This window comes from Schistocerca piceifrons, chromosome 4, assembly GCF_021461385.2.
Source record: "Schistocerca piceifrons isolate TAMUIC-IGC-003096 chromosome 4, iqSchPice1.1, whole genome shotgun sequence".
Classification (NCBI taxonomy): domain Eukaryota; kingdom Metazoa; phylum Arthropoda; class Insecta; order Orthoptera; family Acrididae; genus Schistocerca; species Schistocerca piceifrons.
In genome coordinates this window covers 610,604,758-610,629,168 of record NC_060141.1, presented here as the reverse complement: position 1 = coordinate 610,629,168, position 24,411 = coordinate 610,604,758, and the positions used below count along the sequence as shown (strand labels likewise).

The window sequence follows — 24,411 nt, the reverse complement described above, 5'->3', positions numbered from 1 at the left end:
GTGCCGCTGAACGATTGGTCCGGACTTTCAAGTCACAGATGTTGAAATTGAAAGAGTCGCATTCTCGGGAGGACGCATTGTTGCTCTTTTTGTCTTCATATCGCTCTCAGCCCCGAGATGGTCGCTCGCCGGCTGAGTTGCTCCACGGTCGTCCTCATCGCACCTTGATGTCTTTGCTGCATCCGCCGCATCAGGTTCCTGCGCAGCGGCAGACTCCTGCTTTTGCTCCAGGCGACGTTGTATTTTATCGCAACTATCGAGGTTCACGGCGTTGGCTCGCAGGGCGCATTCTTCGCTGCCTCGGCCGCGCGATGTATTTGGTTTTGGGGGCCTCTGGTGAGGTGCGTCGGCATCTCAATCAGCTGCGCCTCTGTCGTCGCTCGGGTTCTGCCGCTCCCCGTCTGCTTTCAGCGACGGTGCCGTCCGGTCAGCGCCCTGGGGACCCATCTACTGGCTCGCCTCATCCCCAGGTGTTACCGACGATGCCTTCCATTTTGCCCCATGGCGACGCGCCGCCGCCGCCGCAGCAGCAGCAGCAGCAGCAGCCGCCGCCGCCGCCGACCGCATTCGACGCTTCGTTGCAGCCGCCAAGCGCCTCCCAGGGTCACGCGCCGCCGATCGCTTCCCGTGACCAGCGGTCCTCCGCCATGGAACTCCCGCCCGCTCCGGACCACATGACGTCATCGCGCGTCGGCTACCCCGACGCCATGGAAATTGATCCTTCGGTCCCTCCTGTCTTATTACGGGCGCATACACCGCATGTTGACGTGCACCCTGGACTAGTTTTGCAGGCGTTTCCTAGCTCCCCTCGGGCCGGATGGCCGGGTGCGGGTGGCACAGCCTCGCCTGTTGTTAGGCTCCCCACCTCATCGCATACGTCAACATGTGGTCCTCCCCACGGCGGGCGGAAGCCTTATTACACGACCGTTCGCCGATTTGCGGGGGAGGAATGTGGTGTCACCGCCAGACACCACACTTGCTAGGTGGTAGTTTAAATCGGCCGCGGTCCATGTAGTACATGTCGGACCCGCGTGTCGCCACTGTGATCGCAGACCTAGCGCCACCACCAAGGCAGGTCTCGTGATACGAGAGTGGACTCGACCCCAGTTGTACGAGAACCAAGCTACCGCCCAGTTGTACGCGAATCTAGCTATCGCCCAGTTGTACGAGAACCTAGCTACCGCCCAGTTGTACGCGAATCTAGCTATCGCCCAGTTGTACGCGAACCTAGCTATCGCCCAGTTGTACGAAGCCTTTCTCTCTCATTAGCCGAGAGACAGAATAGCCATCAGAAGTTAATGGCTACGAACTAACAAGGAGCCATTTGTATCAGTGCCTATAGCTTCGAGTATTCAAGAGAGATGTATTCCAAGGAATCAATAAAAGTTAAGTAAAAAGCATCTACATACTTTTCTTCGTATTCATTTATAAGTTCTCATGTTCCAGACTTCACGCCCGTCTGCTGTATGCCGTGCACTATCGGCTACCGCGTAGTCAAGCTTTCTTTTTCAGCAATCCACATCACGGTGTCGGTCCAGCTACCGACACTACAGTTACAACCTCTCGATATACCACAGCATCATCCGCAAAAAGCCTCAGTGAACTACCGATGTTATCCACAAGGTCATTTATGTATATTGTGAACAGCAACGGTCCTACGACACTCCCCTGCGGCACACCTGAAATCGCTCTTACTTCGGAAGACTTCTCTCCGTTGAGAATGACATGCTGCGTTCTGTTATCTAGAAACTCTTCAATCCAATCACACAATTGGTCTGATAGTCCGTACGCTCTTACTTTATTCATTAAACGTCTGTGGGGAACTGTATCGAACGCCCTGCGGAAGTCAAGAAACACGGCATCTACCTGGGAACCCGTGTCTACGGCCCTCTCAGTCTCGTAGACGAACAGTGCGAGCTGGGTTTCACACAATCGTCTTTTTCGAAACCCATGCTGATTCCTATAGAGTAGATTTCTAGTCTCCAGAAGAGTCATTATACTCGAACATAATACGTGTTCCAAAATTCCGAAACTGATCGACGTTAGATACATAGGTCTATAGTTCTGCACATCTTTTCGACGTCCCTTCTTGAAAACGGTGATGACCTGTGCCCTTTTCCAATCGTATGGAACGCTACACTCTTCTACAGACCTACGGTACACCGCTGCAAGAAGGGGGGCAAGTTCCTTCGCGTACTCTGTGTAAAATCGAACTGGTATCCTATTAGGTCCCGCGGCCTTTCCTCATTTGAGCAATTTTAATTGTTCTTCTATCCCTCTATCACCTATTTCCCATAACAGGGAAGTTTCACAGTGGTGCTCAGAAAACCATCATGTCTGTCATTCTTTCAGTGCGACGTTTCAGGAAGCGTGGAACAACATAGCAGCAAATTATGCGAGCATGGCCAGTATTCTGTCAGTTATAATCTGGGAAAACACCTATTACGGTTTTAACACCTGTCCGAGCTTTGGTGGATGATGCTGGCGACACAGTTAGGCATGACATGTTGAGGAACCAAATTTGTGACTGCCAGCTACTTCTGCCGTCGATTTAGAGTAAGTGAAACTTACGGAAGCAACTGTATCGAATTCAGGCTCTTCTGTCTAGCCATCACACCACTGCTCGAAACTACTCCTCTACATAATGCCTGGGAAAACACTCTATCATCAGAACGTAGGTCTAAATCCACATTCATGTGCCTGACCGTTCTTCCGAATGCACACTTATAACTTCGGATTAGTCGCCATATCACCTCCTGCTCTTAGCGCAATGGACTCGCATTCGGGCGGACGACGGTTCAAACGAGCGTCCGGTCATTCCGATAAAAGTTTTCAGTGATTTCCCTAGATCGCTTCAGGCAAAAGCTGGTGTGGTTACACTGCAAAGGGCAAGGTCGATTTCCTTCCCCATACTTCCCTAATCCGAACGGCCCGATGACCTCGCTGTTTGGTCTCTCCCCCAAATCAACCAATCAACTGACCCTCTGCGCTTAGTGTTCACAGATTGTACATACCTCACATTTGTCTCAGACCGTAAATTTTCGTTGACAACTGGCTTTATTAAATTTTGCTACCGTTGTTGGTTGCCCATTTAGTGCTCCCCATTGCACAATGGAACACGCATTAAACCATTTAGCATCGGGCATTAGAACTTGTAAGTAATTTGATGATTGCGGCTCATGTCTTTTGATATTATTTCGCATGCCATGATTTCAGCTTTTTAGTATTAAGAATTCCGAAGTTATTAGTATGACTCTTATATAATTTTCTACGAAAAGAATTTACGCTGAAGTACACCTCAGGTTGCATGGTACGAAACCGGTTGTATCAGTCTCTTAGCGGCTAAAATAAAACAGCTAGCGTGACAATGTCTCTCTCAGTTTTACCAGCATTTCGACATCTCGGTATATTTTAATTTTCCTGAGTGTTCCTTTCAATATGTATAATTATGTTAGCTGTGGATGCCCTGCTTACAGGATTGTTTGCAAAATGCTTACACAAAATATTCCAGACACACAGAAGCTCTTCGTTCAAATCTTACTAGTTGTGTACATTACGGTGTCATGACAGTTTCATAATATTTTGACAGAGCTCGTTCAGGTGACTATGTTAACTGTTGGTAGCAGACTTCAGCGGACCGTTAGCGATTGTGACAAAGCCATGTGTACGCAGGAGGCTACTAACGGTGTTTGACAATGGGCCTTCGTTGACGCAGCAGCCTTCGCAGTCAGCGTCACTATAGCAGGGACAGCGCCAGATCCTACGCTAAATAGTATCGAAGAATCATGACTTGCACAACAGCTGTGTGTCACTTCATTAAAAACAACAACTTGCGATCAAACAACAGACCACCCTCAAGCTTAAATGCGTTTTTGTCTATAGATCTCGTCAAGATAAAGGTTGGCATGATTGAACACTTGTTTGAGGGATGTCATTTTGTACCAAGAATTGTCTGTAGTCTATAATTGTGAACGACACCGGTGTTCACTACTTATAATCTTAATTGAGAAATACGATCAATATAGCATTCCCTACAGTGCCTCTGTTTGAAACCAGATTTATCTTTAACAGAACCAAGAATGCCGTGAAGACATCTGAAAGACCGAAATGGCATTTTATCTTCTTATTTGTAAGAAATCCCTCATTTCACACGCTTTAAAGATCTGTACATAGTAATTGGTGGATTGCCTCTTACTATATGGATATCGCATATGTGATTGAATTCATTAAGGTATCAGACACTGCAAGCATCAAACGACGTCCCAATTCAGAAATGTTCATCGTGTCTGAGACTGTAGCTGCACTGGGAGTCCATGGCCAAAACAAATTTGCAGCTAAGACGTTGTAGTTATTGTCTCGCAAAGGTTTGGGTATATTCACAGAAGTCTGGAATTCTTATAGTTTATACTTTATATTGAACCTAAGGAATAGTTCTAGAAGTACGAGTGTAATCAAAAACTTTTGTGACTTGTAGCTCCCGTTTTAAATAAAAGATGATTTATTTTGCTGAATGACATAGTATAATTTTAGTCTCATCTATCCACTAGTATCCTTAAGCATTCGTACATGCTACTGAAATTGCTTACAATATTTAGATGAGTCTTTCGTTTATCGTTCTGGGAAGTTTTAAGAACATTACTAGTAGTAAAAGAGGTCACTGCTTAACTCATTTTGCGTTTCACAATCTGGAGTAATCATAAAAAAGTTCATCGGTAAATGGTGAACTTAATGTCTCTGTTCTTCCCATGTAAATAGCAAGTGTAAATAGTGTACATCATTGATGCACAATTTAAATTCTCTTGGAGCTCACTAGAAGGATGTCCTTGTAAATCTGAAAACGAAGTCGAACGTTTTCTATTGTTTCCTGTCGTTTTTGTTTATAAACTCATCTTCACAATATCCGCAGCAGCAGCTTTAAACCATATTTCAGTCCAATAGAATATAAGTAACCAATGCCCTACAGCAACTAAGAGTTATCCGGAGATGCAAAATTGGTAATCTTTTTTTTTTTTTCTTATATGTCTATTGACAAAAGAGAGGTTGTCATTTACTTAAATTTCATATGCTGCGCTTTATTAGTGTACTGCTTTAAATTTTCTATACTCCAATTTTTTCCTCTCAAATGCCATCGCTTCAGTGACTTTAATATATCCTATGGCTTGAAATGAACAAAAAACTGTAATAGGTGACACCAAGATTACATCAGATAATAGTAGCGAACAAATTCGAAAGTTAAACGCCGTTCAACTGCGTTTCGTCTTCTGATGCGATGACAGTGACATTCAAACGCCTTTCACCAGCATTTAATCTTCTGGAGCAATGACAGTGACATCTTTTCTTTTTATAGACAGCTTTTTGAACGACATCATATTCGTCAATGGTCAATGACTACATTGTTTACAATACGTCTCTATAGCTTAAAGCCGAAATAGCAATTGTGGAATTTGCAATAAATATGGGCAATCAATGACGTACAACAATTCATCGAGACAGTGAACACAAATAAAATACAATTATTTAAAAGTAGTAATGTTTGCTTGTCAGTTTCAATGGGTACTCGCTTCATTGTCCAAAAAATATCGAAATTCAATGTGTACAGTTTATGATCATAGAAACATAGAGAAAGACAAGAAACACATATGTTGTTTTGTAGTTGCGGTCTTCAGTCCAAAGCCTGGTTTGATGCATCTCTCCATGCTGCTCTATCATGCGAAAGGCTCTTCATCTCTGAGTTACTACTGCAACCTACATCCGTCTGAATCTGCTTAATGTATTCATCTCTTGGTCTCCCTCTACAATTTTTACCCTCCACGCTTCCCTCCAGTACTGAATTGGTGATCCCTTGATGCCTTAGAACTTGTCCTACCATCCAAGAAGGGTCTTTTAGTCAAATTGTGCCACAAACTCCTCTTCTCCCAGTTCTATTCAGTACCTCCTCGTTAGTTACGTGGTCTACCCATATATCTTCAGCATTCTTCTGTAGCGCCACATTTCAAAAGTTTCTACTGTCTTCTTGGCTAAACTGTATATCGTCCACGTTTCACATCCGTACATCTTATATATCCTCTCCGACCATCCTCAGTCATTTTGCTGCCCAAATAGCAAAATTCATCTGCTGCTTACTGTGTTGTCACCGCAAGTCGCTACACTGGCTGGGTTGTAGGTTTCAATTCGGCCGCGGTTCGTCGGTACACATAGGACCCGCGAGTCGCCACTGTCTACGCTAGCAGACCGAGCGCCGCCACTCGGCTGGTCTTAACGAGACAAGCTAGCGCTCTGGCCAGTTCTACAGCCGACTTTAATAGGTTCACGTGATATAGCTTCAGAGATCTCATTTGCAGAAACGCTAGATAGCATAGCCTTCAGCTAAGTCAGTAGATACGACCTAGCCAGGCGCCACATACAGTTTATGCATTGACAATTGATCTATATGTGTGAAGAAATCAGAATTGTAAAGAAGTATTCACACTTCATTGTATAACTGCACTTGTAAATATTATTGTACAAAGTCAAGATCGAAGTTAACCGCTGATGCTGGATTAAAGCTAAGTATTTAACTGTATTCCTGTCTACTAACTTTCTAATCACCTAAGATGTTCCAAATACATCCCGTCAAGTATAGTTCATTGATCCCCACGTCAGCATACGTGATCAACGCGTGCTATTAATGGCCACACTTCGTGATCAAACTAAGAGTCAAATTGCGTGACTCAGCCAGGTGACCCTTATTCCTTGAAGCCCATACTTCCCCCTCATACATAACATTTACGAACATATAAACAGTCTTAAAATATTAACATTGAAAATATGGTAGTCTTTGACGAGTACGAAATTGAAACAAGATGTCACCACACGAGAAACTATATTTTATTGAGCATTTCATACAGATGACAGTCACGTCTTAAGACACTATAATTTAGATTTTTTCCGTAAAATATTTTACTAGGAGCTACATGTGGATTTTATTTGTTATGTGTGGAACTGGAGCGGTGGAAGCCAGCTGGGGACCCGCCGGCCTCGGCGCTTCAGCCGTGGTGGCCGTGGTGCGAGTCATGGCCGCCGCCGTGGTGCGTGTCGTGGTGGCTACCTCCCCCACCGTGGTGCTGTCCCTGGTGGTAGCCCCCTTGGTGGGAGCCCCCTTGGTGGTAGCCCCCTTGGTGGCCGCCACCATGGTGGTCTGCCTCAGCAGTGGCCCACAGTGGTGACACACACAGCGCCACCACCAGCACCATGGCGAACATCACCTGTGTGGCACCAAGATATGCAGTTGATAGACAAATCATTGCAGCATATTGAACACATTAACATCAATTTATAATAATCTGATGTAGAAGGCTGCCCACTTAAACGTTTCGGCGCTAATATCTTTGGAACAACTATAGAAATCGAAAACCGACTTCGACAGGTATGAATCTATGGCAGAGGGTCAAGAAAGTAAAGGCTATGAGACATGCTAACATGTAATCAAATATTATTTTCAACGCCAATTAATGTTTTTTAACAGACACCCCATATCATTTCTTACACTATCAATAACACGAAAAATCACCAAAAGAATGATTTTGCTTGCATTGCAATACGTCAACTACATCTCGCTAAATTGCAAAGTGAAGACGACGCTTGAAATAAACGAAACGCGCCGCTGTTGTGCAGCATGAGATGCCAGCGTTGCTCGTAATCTCAATGTGATTGACGTTCTACGATGCAACAAATTCTGTGCTTATTGGTGTTTGCACTGGTATTAAGTAGGAGTAGGAGATTAGTGTTTAACGTCCCGTCGACAACGAGGTCATTAGAGACGGAGCGCAAGCTCGGGTTAGGGAAGGATGGGGAAGGAAATCGGTCGTGCCCTTTCAAAGGATCCATCTCGGCATTTGCCTGAAGCGATTTAGGGAAATCACGGAAAACCTAAATCAGTATGGCCGGAGACGGGATTGAACCGTCGTCCTCCAGAATGCGAGTCCAGTGTGCTATCCACTGCGCCACCTCGCTCGGTGCACTGGTATTAAGTGTACTGGACACTATACAGATGTTCAGTCACCACAATGAAAAATAAGGAAAGGGTTTACTCGTTCGTACTAGAATGGACATATCACCGGCCACAGTAAACATGATTAATGGGTGACCAAGGATCTAAAAAACGGTTAAATGTTACTTTTACGTAGACGTGGGTCTGGACATCCGAATTGTTTCCAGTACACTTCACAACAGTGTTAATACCAATAAGTAAAACGTTTGTTGCACCGTAGTATGTCAATCACACAGCAGTGTGGAGTTCATGCTTGCATCTCGAGATGTGCAATAGCGGCGAGTTTCGTTTATTTCAAGAGTCAACTTCACTTTGCAATTTCTCCAGATGCAAATGAAGTATTGTGATGCAACCAATGCTGATTTTCTTTCTTTCTTTTTTTTTTTTTTTGAAATTTCATGTTGATGATTGCGTACGAAATAATACGGGGTGCCCACTTTAAAAAAGTAAAATAAAATAAAAAAGAGTTTGCTTTGAATATAATATCTGCTTACGTTTTTAGAACGTCTCAGAATATTTACTTTCATGAGCCCCTGACTTATACCCATACCCGTGAAAGTCGTTTTTTAATGTCGACTGTTGTTCTAGAGTTATTTGCGCTGAAATGTTTAAGAGGACCATCCTGTATGACATTCTAATCTGGCTTGTTCTGATTACTCTTTCCACGAATTGCTACGTTAAGCGCATGCAGTAAACTTCCGTGTGAGTGAAAGGGAAATATATTGCCTTCACTATATAAGTAAAATTTCTTGCAAAATAAAGGCAATGTTGTAAATGGAGAAGATGCTAGTAGATAATAATTTAAAATTAGTATGTAATTGTATTCTTGATTGGTGCTTTCCTTCTGTACCATAGTTGTATTCTCGTTCCTCTTTCCTCGCTTCCCAGTTTAATGCGACAGTTTTGCAAGAAGCATCAAAGCAGATGAAGAAAAGAAAACAGCAGAATCCGATAATATTAATGAAGAACTTACGAAACGTGGAGGATTAATGTTGGAATTGAGGTTGTTCAATTTAATAAATGAATTTTGGAAATGGAAGATGATACCTGATTCCAGGGGAGCGGCGGAACTAATATCGCTCTATAAAGAAATGAACTAGAAATGCTTGTGAAAATTACTAAGGAATTAGTCTTTTGATCCCTGACTCTAAATTATAAGCACAAATAATTAATACTAGACAGGAAAGAATAGTTGACACCCTCTTACTAGAGGAACAAAATCGTCTTAGAATAGACTATCATGCAGTGACAACATTACGACAGAAAATTGGAAAGAGACGCGAACGTAATGACTGCATTTATAGGCTATAGAAAAACCTTCGATAGAGTGAATAGGTATATGCTGCGAAACATAATGGAAAGTCGAGGTTACCCTAAACATTTAATACAGGTGATAAAAAGTTGTATTTAATAGCAATCAACAGAGGCAAAGAGAGAATAAGGCCTGTATCAATTAACAGGGGAGTACGACTAGGTTGCAGTCTCTCACCTACTTTATTTAACATATTTTACGACACACTGTCCTTTTTTTTTTTTTTTTTTTTTTTTTTGGCTGGTGGCCAGATGATTTTACAAAAGAGGGAAAATGACATGAAAGCAGAGCAGAGTCATGGCGTTTAAAGGAAAATAAAAATACCCAGTTCGTTCTAAGAAGTGCTAAATGGAAAAATCAGGTGAGTAAGGTATCTCACTTCGGTTATTAGGCTGTAATATAGGTAAGTTACGTAGAAGATCAACAAGTTTCGAGTGATATGTGGCAATACACCAATACACGCAGAATATTAGCCAATAAAATCAGGCAAGACACACAGACAAATTTCCACAAAATAATTTCAGCACTTATTCTCACATACGGAAGTTAAGAAATAACTAAGAAGGATACATTCAGGTGAAATGAAATTTTTAAGGAAAGTAAACGGATGTGCTGTAAGAGATCAAATGAAGCGTTCTCAAATGAGGTTATAATTAAATATATTTTGCATGAAAATGGAAGAAGCATATTGAAAGAATGAGGGCAGGGAGAGTAGTTAGACTTCTAATCAACTATAGGCGTAAAGAAAAAAGAGACACAGGCAGCCTAAGGAGAAGGTGCCTTTGTGATGACGGATCAGGCCATAAGCCTACTCCTCAAACTAAAGGAGAAGAAGGATTTTGCAGCTTTTGGGAAGACCACATTTATCGATTGCTTGAAAAATTATCTACAGTAATATACAAGGAGTCTGAAGGTTACTGTTACTGGCTTCTAGAGGATGTGGAAGGAACAAGGTAGACAAAATTTTGATAAGGACCCACGTCCTGAATTGTATATTTCGGATGTAAAATAATATTGAAGACCGGATCACTTCCAAATCTGCCGGTACACGATACGCACAAAAGAGAGACAATGAGCTGTAATCTGCGTGCTCTACAGGAGCCCATGGTATGGGCGACTATTAGAATACGGGTCGTTTGTTCCCATCTACATGACGAAGCACGTCCTCTTCGAAGTCGAGGGTACGGTGCTTCCGTGGATCGCCGCAGTCAACCCTCGTACCAGTGGCTCACAGCTGTTGTAACCGGACGAAAATGGTATGTGGTATGATAATTACTACAAATACTGAGGATGGCGGCATATTTCTCAGTTTGTGTGCGTACCATGAAGCGGGAATTTTGAGCGTGTTCCGATCTTCTAACTTAGGGGTTGGGTTGGGTTATTTGGGTGAGGAGACCAAACTGCGAGGTCACCAGTCTCATAGGATTAGGGAAGGAAGTCGGCAGTGTCCTTTCGAAGGAACCATCCCGGCATTTGCCTTGAGCGATTTAGGGAAATCACGGAAAACCTAAATCAAGATTGCCGGACGCGGGATGGAATCGTCGTCCTCCCGAATGCGACTCCAATGTGTTAAATCACTGCACCACAACGCACGGTCTTCAAACGTATTTTATACGGATACGATGTAATTCCGGATATTGGATTCTTATCAAAATATTATCTACTAAATCCTCTGAACAGTCCCTAGAAGCCTACAACAGGAATTCCGAAACACCCTTCATAATAAGGATCAGAGCAAGAAATTATATCACAGTAGCTCACAAGATGACAGCAGAAAGAATCAAAAACCGGAAAATTAAACGAAGAACACCTTTACGTTGTCGTGCAGACACCAAAGTGGTCTGTATGTTCTAATTAACTGAATAACACAGTTTAGGTCATGATTTTTACTATAGTTCCGATGACTGGTTTCAGCCAGTATACGCCAGATTCAGACCTGAAAACTAGTCGCAGCAACTGTTGATGACGCGCACAGTTGCTGTGATGAGTTTTTAGGTCTGAATCTGGAGTATACTGGCTTTAACAGGTCATCGGAACTATAGCAAAAACTGTGGTAAAGGGTATCTTTTAGGGGTATTAGTGTGAAAGTCCACCTCGATAAAAGTATGTAATTTCCTCGTACTATCAGCCTATTGAAAACATAATTTTGAAGTAAAATTTCTTGACAAGTTTACTACTTGCAATATTCAGGCAAAGAAGATGACGAGCAGGAAACACGTTGAAATGTTGCGTCAGGACAACGCAGCCTCTTAGCTGGTCACCCAGTGAGATGGAATAAATGAAGTTCGAAGAGAAAACCCGCATTTTCATATAATAACTCCAGTGGCATGTGTCTACAGGGGCGTAACAAAACCGTTTCTTGTCGGTGTTTGAGACAAAATACGTTCCCCGCAAAGGCTGCATGTTTTTATCCTAATGACGCTTCCCTTCTAAACATTTTCAACCTCATTAGCCGTTATAAAGAACAGTGATCAAATATAATCGTAGATTCTCCTTATAAATTGACGGGTTTTATGTAAGCAAGAAGAAGTAAACGTAAGAGATATAACTCAGGCTGCTGTAGTGTGTAACAGATAAGGCAATACCAGAACCGATGTTATGGCACTCGGTACACATACAGTAAAATGGTAAGAAACAGTGCCTCAATACCGTCGTTCTTTGTGTGTGTGTGTGTGTGTGTGTGTGTGTGTGTGTGTGTGTGTGTGTGTGACTGTTCCGTTTAGCATAAGCCGTTCGTTACACGCTACATCGGCTCTTGTTAAAATGTATGATTATTCATATCCCAGTGACCTCAACGTTTATTACACATTCGAAGAGTAATAACCATCAGAAATTACGCCATATGCTAGTAACATATTCTCATTCAGAAAGTTTGCTCTATGGACTGAAATCTTCAAAAGACATTCCTTGGAATGTTCTAGCGTCTCTGGAAAAGAAAAGTTCTAGTGTCTCTGGAAAACACATGTACTTTTATTCCACATGCCGTCTCGAACTACTGATGTATCATAAGAAGACTGCCAAAAGGGGGAAGGTTCGGAGGTTGAATAAAACAAGGAAATTGTGGAAGTGAAAGAAAAACACATTAACAGAAAAAAATGGAACGCCAAAGAGGATTGAAATTTCGGGAATGTGTTTGTCTAGGTAACATGTTTAAGTGATTTAATATTATCAGATCACGGATTAATGTAAGCGCAAAACAAGCCACTGCAAATATGAAATGCTGGTACATCAACAATATTAATGCAAGCATGCAAACGTTCATGTATTCTATCGTGTAGGTGCCAGATGTCAGTCTGTGGATGGAGTTCCATGCCTGCTGCACTTGGTCGGTCGTTACAGGGACGGGTAATGTCGTTTATGGATGACGCTGGAGTCGTCGCCCGGCGATGTAACACATGTGCTCGACGGGAGACGGATCTGGTGATCGAGCAGGCGAAGGCAACATGTCGACACACAGTAGAGCATCTTGGGTAACAACAGATATATATGGTGGAGCGTTATCCTGTTGGAAAGAACCCCCTGGTGAGCTGTTCATGAGTGTCATCGTAACAGCTCTAATCACCAGACTGACGTATAAATTTGCAGTTTGCGTGCGTGGGATAGCCACGAGAGTGCTCCTGCTGACATACAAAACCGCATCCTAGACAATTACTCCAGGTGTAAATTTAGTGTCTTTAGCATGCAAACAGGTCAATTGCAGGCCTCAACTGGCCTACTTCTATCCAACACATCAGCACCACTAGCACCGTGGCAGAACCAGCTTTCGTCAGAAAACACAACAGACCTCCACCCCGCCCTCCAATCGGCTCTCGCTTACACAACTGAAGTCCAATATGATGGTGGTTTATGGTCAGAGGAACGCACGCTACAGGGCGCCTGGCTCGGAGATCTCCTTGAAGTAACCGATTTATAAAAGTTCGTTTCGTCTCAGTGGTGCCAACTGCTGTTCGAATTGCTGTGGAAGACGCAGAATGATGCGCCACAGCTATACGCTGAACATGATTTCCTTCCCTCTCGGTAGTGCCAAGTGGTCATCTGGAAACCAGCTTCGGTCTACCATCCCTTCCCGTGACCACCGCTGCCAGCAATCATGTACATTGGGTACATTACATCCAAGTTTTTCTGCAATATTGCGAAAGTAACATCCATCTTCACGTAACCAGATTACACGACCTCGTTCAAACTCAGTCACCTGATTGTTTCAAATGGTTCAAATGGCTCTAAGCACTGTGAGACTTGACATCTGAGGTCATCAGTCCCCTAGACTCAGAACTGCTTAAGCCTAACTAACCTACGGACATTACACACATCGATGCTCGAGGCAGGATTCGAACCTGCGATCGTAGCAGCAGTGCGGTTCCCGACTGAAGGGCCTGGAACCACTCGGCCACAGCGGCCGGCACCTGATTGGTAATACCGCCTTGCGATTTCTTTCTGTCATTGTATATGAACTAAAATAGGTGTTTTACCCATTAGATAGGTGAACAGATAACAGGGAAATGATTCCCACTCAGACTTTTGGAGGTCCACACTATCTGAAAATCGTATAAAATTTGATAAAATCCTTATGAACACGAAACGAAAGATTGGTGCTTGAAGTCTCACCGCCGACGGCATTATTAAAGACGGTCGACAAGTTCCGATTGGACAAACGTTCAGAAGGAACCATCCAATCATTCGCCTCTCATCTGGATGACCAATCGAGGATTTCTGCCCCGCTCCACCAAATTAGTAACCAGTACCTTCACCAGCGCGCTACCTACTCGATATAAGCGCAAATGAGCCACAAACATTCAATTACGGTATGGAAAATGAGAGGAATTCGTTTTTCTTGAAACATCGCAGGATCGGCCAGTTTTACTTGCGAGAAAAACTGTCAGATGATGAAAAGATGGTACGATAGTTGATACGCGTTGTATATTGTAACATGAAGTTTAATACATAAAGATTAAAATCATTTTCATGAAAGAAAGACGTTAGGGTGGAAACTGCACAGAAGCATTTGTGTAACCACTATTAACCGAACACAAAGCCGACTGAACGGCCGAACGTAAAGTCGTCTGAAGAGAGCATTATAACATCAAAATGCACAGCAGAGAAGCTCTACTAAGTATGACATTCTGAAAGAAATAGTTGACTAAGAAAAAGGAACGATCTAGTGAACCGTTCAGATCGTTGTAACAGTACATCGAAAACCAGTGAAATGCTGAAGTTCATTCTGATCCACAAAATCCTACGCAAGACATTTGGCATAGCGTCAGAACGGTTGTATAACAGGAGACATAACAGCAGTTCAACATAATTCTCTTTAAACGGCCGAGGAATATAAATTTAAGGATTAATAACGATTAAAAAAAGAAATTAAAATACACTGACCGATGATGAAATACAATAAAGTTAAGGCTCTTCCTAAGTGGTTGACACAATTAATTATTAAAACAATATTGCTCTGGGATACTGTGTATAACAGAACCGCTTCATCATCTGAAAAGGAGTATGGGACTTGGCGTCTAGGGAAGACAAGGGATGAAGTGAGTAATAATTTTTATTCTTAGAAATTAAGTACAAACTGGGGACAATGCCATTAAAAAAATTATACAAGGTGTTTCAAAGTTTTTGCATTAAATGTCTGGGGGTGATCGGTCATGTTATGGGGAACAAGGTTTGCTAGAGACAAATTATTCACAAACGGTTTCCAGTGACGCTAGGCATCCATATGTATTGGTTATGCTTCTGAGAGGTAGCGGCAGGCACTCTGAAGCGATCTTCCGCCTAGTGTTGCGTCTGTAATACCGTCAAATGCTCCGTAAGGAAGGGGATAGGCCCAGCAAGTTCCTTATTCGCTTCTAAAATATCAATTTCCGCTGGCAGACACACTTTCCTTATTGAAAGTCATGCAGTTTGCTGTGGTAAATAGTGTATATAGTGTGCTCGGAAAGAAACACCGACATGCTTTAGGGACAGGGACATTCGACGGCCGGAGTGGCCTTGCGGTTCTAAGCGCTACAGTTTGGAGCCGAGCGACCGCTACGGTTGCAGGTTCGAATCCTGCCTCTGTCATAGATGTGTGTGATGTCCTTAGGTTAGTTAGGTTTAAGTAGTTCTACGTTCTAGGGGACTGATGACCTCAGAAGTTAAGTCCCATAGTGCTCAGAGCCGTTTAAACCGTTTGACCTTCGACAAAAACACGAAAAAATAGTCAACATGGGCTCAACTGCATACCTTAGAGGAGGTGTGTTTCACATAGCGAACATGAACAAGTGCTCACAGCTCTTAAAGTATGCATTTGTAGGCCCCATGTTTAAAACTAAACTCTAAACTCCGCCCGAACAGGCCATAAAGCTCCAGCGGCACCGACCGGCTGGCGTGTCATCCTTAGTCCACAGGCGTCACTGCATGCGGATGTGGAGGGGCATGTGGTCAGCACACTGCTTTTCCGGCATTATGTCAGTTTACGTGACCGAGACCCCATGTTAACTCGACATTTTGTTCTTTTGGTCCACACCAACTCCGCCCAAATTCGGTAAGCGAAGTCATAGCAGAAGAAGAGATCTGTTTCATAGTATCGAAGATGAACAAGTGCTCGTACCTCTTAAGGTATGCATTTTAGAACCCTTGTTTGCTAGACATTTTTTTCTTGTTTTGATGTAAGGAAGATGTCCCTGAAGGTTGTCGCTGCTTTTTTTGGGACACTCTATATGCTGATCTGCCCTGAATGTTGTCGGTGCGTTTTTGGGACACTCTATATGCTGATCTGCCAGAACATTATAACCCGGACCTACTATTGATATGAACCCATCCAGGCAACAGCAGCGTCACCTGGCGGGAATGACTACTATTCAGACACACGCTCGATGCCTGTAGTATCAGTGAGCGTGCTGCCCGTGTGTAGAATGGGGAAGGTGTGCTATCTATCAAGTTTGACCGAGGGCAGACTGAGATGGCCTGGAGGCTAGAACTAGCATTTCGAAAACTTCATGACTTATCCGGTGTTTGAAGAGTGCTGTGGTGAGTGTCTTCAACAAGTGGCGAAACCAAGGTGAAACCACATCCAGACGTCAAGGGGTTGGGCGTCACCCTTGATTACAGATGGACGTCGTAGACTTGGCAGACTGGTAAAACAGGACAGGCGGCGAATTGTGGCGGATCCAATATCAGACTTTAATGGTGGGCAGAGTACAGGTGTGTCTGAACACTCCTAACGATGGGCCTCCACAGTCGGTGACTGATGCATGTGCCAATGTTAACAGCACTACATCGGCTACTGCGACTGACATGGACAAATGACCATTCGCACTGGACGTTGATGTTGTGACAGAGCATTTTATGGTCTGATGGATCCCGATTCCTTCTCCAACAAGCTGCTGGAGGGGGAAAAATCCGTCGTCTTCCAGGGGAAGAACTCCTTGAGACCTCTACCGCGGGACGGAGTCAAGCTGACGGTGACTCCATCATGCTCTGTGGGACGTTCGCGTGGGCACCCATGGATCCAATGGAGCTGGTGCAAGGCACCATGAAGCCCAAGGAGTACCCTAACTGGTTGCAGATCACGTACACCCCTTCATGACGATCATGTTTCCCAGTTGCAGTGGCATTATTCAGTAAGATAATGCGCCATGTCATAACGCTCGGAGTGTGATGGAGTGGTTCGAGTAACGCAGTGGCCAGTTCCAACTGATGTGAGGGTCTCCCGAATCGCCAGATCAGAACCCGATCGAACACATCTGGAATGTGACTGAACTTGGCGTCAGAACTCATCGCCCCCTTCCAGGAATTTACGGCATTCAGGTGACTCGTATGTGTAAATGTAGTTCCAAGTCCCTCCAGCGACGTACCAAGACCTCATTGCTTACATACCACGACTCATCGCCGCTGTTATCCGCGCAAAGGTGGCCACACTGGCTATTACATAGATGGTCATAATTATCTGGCTGATTAGTGTATAGTGTGGACAGAAGCAGTGTGGAAAGCTTTTAAGTCGTTGCAGGTTGTTAAGAAAATGTTTGACACATTGCGTTGTTTCCTATCCTAGTTAATTAACACTGAATTTAGCCAATGGGGCCGTAGAGCGCAAATTCAAGTTGCCCGTGAGACACGATTAATGTTAGTTTTTTCCCGTAGCGTAGATGATGGCGCACGAGAGTGCTAATCCTTCCGTTCGAACTCGATTCTTACTACTGATCCATGTCCAATATTTGTATCGCTCTCTTGTTCGGTTTCAGGAAACCAAACGAACACGTTTGGTGGCAACGTCTCTAGTTCGGCTGCTGAAATGGCGTACGCAACGGCCTGATTGGCTAATTACAATGATAATTAACTCGGAAACGTCGCAAATGTATCTAATTTTTCTTAACAGTTATTTTCAACATATCCTAGCCTGTAACATCCTTACACGCTTCCCATACTCATTCTGACCACTCTATACATATAGTGTCTGAAAGCATCGAAATAGTCAAAGATTGCAGAGTTCTATCCATTACTGAATGTCTTAACGACGACATTCGGAATATCTAGAACAGAAGGAACATAGGCACATATAAAGTGGTTTTTAGTTAAAGCTGGAAATATGACAGTGTACCACATGCTTCTAGAAGTGAAAAAAGTCTGTCTGATAGCACACGAACTACGGAACGGAAATTAATTAGAGACAGAGACATTTCCAAAGTGGAGATTTGCACTATGCTAAATAAGAGATTAGAAAAGTTAAATGCATAGAGGCTCTCAGCAAAAGTATTATTCGCTAATGACTAAGACAATGCTTCAATAAATCAAGTATCGTATAAGAATCTGTAGAAATTACGTGTCTGAAATCATACAACGCGCCCTTAGCAAAACATAACTTCTACATTCTTTAGGACAGGCACTTTTGTGATCTGATAAACATTCTGCAATAAGAGTATATGTGAAGTAAAGCGTAATTTGTAGTACGATAATTGTCCGCTGCAACCTAGAACTTCTGCAACTGAGACTAATATTCTGCTCGGATATTTAACTGTGTAGGGTCTCTTCCGTTCTGTTAATGAAAACGAAGGGAGAAGCTTAAAACTTGCGGTAATCTCCCAGCTTAACGTTCCAGTCCAACAGACGGTGACATCAGCGGTCTCAGATGTTCTCAGTCCATGAGACATTGCGGAGTTTACAATTTTACTCTCGAAACTGTTGCCAAATCCGATGACCTAGACAACACCACTGCCTACTTCTCCCACGTTGCCGATACACCGCAAGAGAAAAATTTTTGTGTCAGCATTGATCGAACTTGCTAAATATGATTGCACCACACGGTACAATTGTGAATCACTGAAGACTGTTACAGATAGAGGTCTCAGTGGCGAGCATTTCCACAGCGGCACAGATGTGTCATATAATTTGGCTACTCCGGGAACAACCACAACCCCTGACAATGTGGCACAACAACTACCAGAAACTGGTAACAAATGCGGACATATATGTAATCCCAAAATGGAATTTCCGCCCAGCGCAACTACTCACCAAGAACTTGTTCATTCTGTTCGATTTGTCTTCAGACCTGCAGAGCGTAGAGCGGTGGTGGCTCTTATATAGAGGTCCGGTGTAATAAATACGGGACACGGCGTCTTCCCGGAGACGCCTCCCGGCGGCCGTGACCGGTCTCACGAAGGCGTTGCCCAAACCGGCCTCTGGACACGGTCACGCCTTCCCCACCAGCGCCGGCAGCTGTGCAAACACTGTGCGAAAAACTCCCATCTGCCAGGGAGTCACCGCCGGTCACTGACTCCACCTTAACAGCTGCGTGTGAAGTCGTACTTGGTAATCAAGACTTTAACAGCCAAATAACTGGTATCACTCATTGAAACACATTCGTCCAGTGTTCGTTCCTCTAAGTTCTGAATAACGCCGTTGCTAACGTGTATTAGATATTCCCAGTGTGTCTACATGTATTGTCAGAAGTTTACCATGATCTCTGCTGAAGTAGAGAGTAAATTACTGTCGCTTTATTAACTGATAAAGAAGAATAATTTCAGGCGTCTTCTAGGTCTGCATGTATTCAAGGCTCATCTCTACATAGTTTGAGTGTTGTGTAAACGCTTAGTGTAGAGAGCAGTCTACGCGCTGATGACATTGTAGTAAGAAGAGTTGTGGCTCCCTATCGCTGAAAGATAAATTCGAAAGACACCTAAATATTGCTTTGGTTGTAATGGGGCTACGTACCTATATTCTTCACAGTTATAAAGAACTGGAAAATTTCCAGTATCAGAGGTATCCCATACCTCATTTTCTCTGATATTTTTCAGTGTGGCTTCACTAATGTCAATAAAATCAGCCATTGGGAACTGCATGTAGTTCTAATGTTTTCTCACTTTCTGTGTAGACAATGACAAGTTTTCTAGAGCTATGACACGTACGTTGCAATGTCTACTATGGGCAAATAACGATAAGGAAATGCCTATGCTATTAAGGGGGCCAGTTTTTCCAAATATGTTTGTCTTACGATCGTTACATTTTAGATTAAACATTAAAGGTCATCCTACAAATTTACAGAACAATGGATCAGTGCACTAAGTGACGTGGCTGACTTTTCTGTTAAGGTTACGCATGTTTTCACATTCAAAACTAAAATATTGCCATTTATTTAAATTTAAGAATTTGCAGTGTTCTAGGAAAATCAGTAGATTAACCAGTTTGGTGTTTCCCTAGTGACAGTAATTATTTTCATAGCAATCAGAATGCATATTTGACGACTGGAAATTCCTTAATTGTTTGAAGCAGTATTTCAGGGAAATGTCTATGGTTGCCACCTTTTTACCTTTTACTTTTTGCAGCCTACTTTCTCCTTTACAACGTGATAAGAACTAGCTTTGCTCTAGTGGACATTGTCTCCTTCTGATTTCCAGGGCAGTACACATTACACTTCCAATTAAAATTATCTTGTTAATAGAATGTATGCATGCCACTCGCACGTGTAAATGCTAACTATGCTCTTCTTTAACGATTCAAGCCGGCGTGTTCAACCGGTAGCTCACGATCGATTCTTCCAGTATTATGCTACCAGTAATACATGTAGGCATGATGTGTTTACCTAACAGCCAGGTACATATAATATCAGTGAATAGTACTCGTATATTTTGTGGCCCTTCAGCGAGAGAGGTTTCTGAACAATTGAGATGTAAGACAATAAGTGTAAAATTATTTTATGTGATGCCTTGTTGCTTTAAAATAATGGACACAGGCCATTTTCAAAATAAAAGGTCCGTATATTAAAATAGTAGCCGAATACGTGCGAACACTACCATCGCCCGCAGCGGGAAGCAGGGAAAGCATCTCCGTCAGATGAGGGAGAGGTTGAACACGTGTGTCACACCGGATCGAGAAACATAATTCTCAGCGCCGGCGTGAACGTGGTAACGTGCACTGATTATTAAATACAGCACTACCCTCCTGCCTTTCGTGAACTTGTGTAGACGTTAGAAATCTTCTGCACCACTTGAAAATGGAAGCGTAAAGTGTTTATTTGAATGTAGTTATCACACGATTGTGTATTTTGTAGTTTACCAGACTTTATTTAGGGTGATATGAAAACGGAAGTCACCCAATGCGGGGAGCAGAAATCCTTCACTCACTCATTCGAAGGAATCATAATGGAAAGACTGGCGAATGCCTTGCAATATGACGACAAAGCATGTGGTTGATGCGCTGTGTATAAAAGTATTTGTTCAGTTTCCTTCTTTAGTCATGATTATTGAGATTCGCACGTATTTTAAAATAAGGCCTTGCGACTATACATTTGGGTTGATTTCCTTATTATTCTATATCTAAAATAGGTCCTAGTCTACAATCGAACTGGTCAATTTCGTAGCTGATATACTGTCGACACCTTATTCTTAAGCTACATTCCATAGTTTTGCCTATACCTGACAGTAGATATACTTCCAAAGAAAAGTGCTGGGCTACTTAATCAGCTCAAAATGTCAAAGACCGATGTTCAGTAAGTAATTTATGGAGCCGGTAATGAACCCAGAGAAGGGTATGAGAATATATTTATGTAGTTCAGAAAGCGAAGCATGACTTCTTCTCCGCGGTGCAGTCACGTTAATGTGACCACCGGCTACGTTTGACTTCAGGTGTGCAATGATCACTCAAAATCAATAGGTAGAGCATTATCAGTGGGGTATATATAAAGTATGTGAGCGGGGACACGGAAAACAGCACAGACGCTGTTGTAATGCGGAAAAGGCAGCGACTTATTTGACGTCCAAAAAGACATGGTCAGTGGCTTTCCGTCCAAGGGTGGAAGCATTTCCGAAAAGGCTAAGTATGTAAAGTATTCCAGTGCCGCCATGGTTTAAGAATGCTTTCGATGGTAAAATGGCGCTCTGCAAATCCGGCGTCGAAGCAACTATGGTGCACTACGAACTATAGATGACCGGGGTGAACGACAGCTGCGAAGATGTATACGGGCGAATAGGCGTGTAATAGTTGAGCAACTGACCGCTCTGATTTGAACCAAGGGGACAGCAACAATGCCTCCTCAACGACCGTTCAAATGGTTCAAATGGTTCTGAGCACTATGGGACTTAACTTCAGGTCATCAGTCACCTAGAACTTAGAACTACTTAAACCTAACTAACCTAAGGACATCACACACATACATGCCCGAAGCAGGACTCGAACCTGCGACCGTAGCGGTCTCGCGGATCCAGACTGTAGTGCCTAGAACCGCTCGGCCACTCCGGTGGGTCAATGACCGTTCAGCGAACGTTGCGGCGTGTTGGTTTCCCAAGCAGGCGCCTGGTTCATACACCCATGCAACCGCTACGGTCGCAGGTTCGAATCCTGCCTCGGACATGGATGTGTGTGTTGTCCATAGTTAGGTTTAAGTGGTTCTAAATTCTAGGGGACTGATGACCTCAGATGTTAAGCTGAAATTTGCGTGCCAGTACTGCAACTAGAGCCGGCTGGTGTGGCCGTGCGGTTCTAGGTGCGTCAATCTGGAACCGCGTGACCGCTACGGCCACAGGTTCGAATCCTATCCTGCCTCGGGCATGGATGTGTGTGATGTCCTTAGGTTGGTTAGGTTTAAGTGGTTCTAAGTTCTAAGGGACTGATGACCTCAGAAGTTAATTCCCATAGTGCTCAGAGCCATTTGAACCATTTTTGAACTGCAACTAGAAGTCATGTTTTATTGTCCACTGGACAGATGACCTTCGTCATGTACACGGTGCAACAACCGTCAGAAAAATCCCGGCCATGGGAATGAGCGTTATGGTCTGGAAAATGTTTTCGTGGCATTCCGTGGGCGACCTCGTCATTCTGCAAGGCACAATGGTTGAACACAAGTGTACATCTATACTTGGGGACATTAGCCACACCTACATGCAGTGTACGTACGTGGTTCGAAGAGTTCCAGGCTTCCGTCTTTAAAACCAATCGAAAATATGTTGCACCATCTCGATCGAGTTGTTCACGCCGTGTGCCCTCACAACCGTGAAACCTAGCGGTCGGTGCCTTCTAGAGCCTCGCGGACACTCTTCCTGTAACCATCAGCGATGCAAAAAGTGGCTATTCAAGTTTTTCACTGGTGGTCACACTAACGTGGTTCAAAATGGTTCAAATGGCTCTGAGCACTATGGGACTTAACTTCTAAGGTCATCAGTCCCCTAGAACTTAGAACTACTTAAACCTAACTAACCTAAGGACGTCACACACATCCATGCCCGAGGCAGGATTCGAACCTGCGACTGTAGCGGCCACGCGGTCACACTAACGTGACTAGACCGTGTACATACTCTGCTGGTGGCCACTGTGGCCGAGTGGTTCTAGGCGATTCAGTCCGGAACCGCGCTGCTGCTACGGTCGCAGGTTCGAATCCTGCCTCGGGCATGGATGTGTCTGATGGCCTTAAGGTTAGTCAGATTTACGTAGTTCCAAGTCTAGGGGACTAATGACCTAAGATGTTAAGTCCCATAGTGCTTAGAGCCTTTTCTTTTTTTTTTTTTTTTTTTTGGATACTCTTCTATCTGGGAACCATGAAGATCAAACGGGACGGAACCGGTTGAACTCTTCTTTAGATTTCTGGTAATGGTACGATTTTGAAATAGAGGTTGCCACTGACCGTTAAAAGTACTGACATTATTTAATGGTACAGCTTCAATGTAGATATTACCATTCATAATTTTTGCCAAAATTGGAGAAGACTTTGCCCAGCCTAAAATAAACGGATCAATCGTAGTCTACTGTCCCTACATTCTTGAGGCTCACGCAGCCGATACTGGGGGCCATCAGAGAGATTTACGCAACACAGCATTTTACCTCTAAATGTGACTGCGTGACAGAAGCGCTTTAATGTACAAAGAACTAAATTCTCAATGACGTTCAAGAGCAAGTGACATTGTAGCTACGCAATATTTGGTATGCTAATAACGCGGTCAGCTATACTAGTTTGAGCAGTGTCTACTTCATGAAAATCGGCGCCAAAATTTGTTTTCCAGCGGTCATAAGAGAGACTCACCAGAAACTTGTTCATCGTGCGATTCGTGATACCCTGGGAGCCTGCAGAACCGGATGCGCTCGACTAGTGCGGCGAGTGCCGGCAGTAGGCTTTTATACTGTCGGGAGTGGACGAACGCCCTCGTGAAGCCCTGCCCCAGCAGACTGGCGGTGTGTGTGTCTGGAGCCGCATCGTCACGGTAGCGCGCTGAACAGCAGCTCTTCGGCGAAACGGCCCATTGTCCGGCGGCCTGCAGGAGTTATTTCCCCGTTTTGCGGCGGCCGGCCTGTGCAGCGCAAACAGGTTTCCGCCGTGCCACCCCCTCCCTGGACAGCGGCCAGGCCGACAACGGACACTGACCTCCAGTCTGGGCTGCAGACGCTGTGGACAGGGCAGCGGCGAGCAGCCACCTGCTCCTGCTCACAAAGCCAAAAAACCGAGACTGACAGGTAGCCGTCTTGCCGGATCTTGTTTCGTGACAGTGATTAGGTTTATGATAGATTAACTAGCGGAAAAATCTCCTGTCGGAGCACACAAAAGTCTAATATGTCTCTGTTTTAAAAGACTCTAACTAAAAAGTGGGGTACCGGCTGTCGAATTCTACAC

The 24,411-nt window shown here is 43.8% G+C and overlaps 1 protein-coding gene across 2 annotated transcripts; it reads right to left on the bottom strand.

The window, feature by feature from the left end:
- Positions 1-6,845: 6,845 nt before the first annotated feature.
- LOC124795045 (dormancy-associated protein 2-like) lies at positions 6,846-23,980 on the bottom strand. Of its 2 annotated transcripts, none has more exons than XM_047258830.1 (2): positions 23,827-23,980; positions 6,846-7,244 (listed from the first exon to the last, which is right to left on the bottom strand). In XM_047258830.1, exons 1-2 carry the CDS (start codon positions 23,839-23,841, stop codon positions 7,026-7,028), a joined length of 234 nt encoding a protein of 77 aa, XP_047114786.1. In that variant the 5' UTR covers positions 23,842-23,980; the 3' UTR covers positions 6,846-7,025. The 2 variants fall into 2 exon arrangements, with proteins under 2 accessions (XP_047114786.1, XP_047114787.1); XM_047258831.1 differs by lacking the exon at positions 23,827-23,980 and adding an exon at positions 18,831-18,975.
- Between the last annotated feature and the right edge of the window lie 431 nt (positions 23,981-24,411).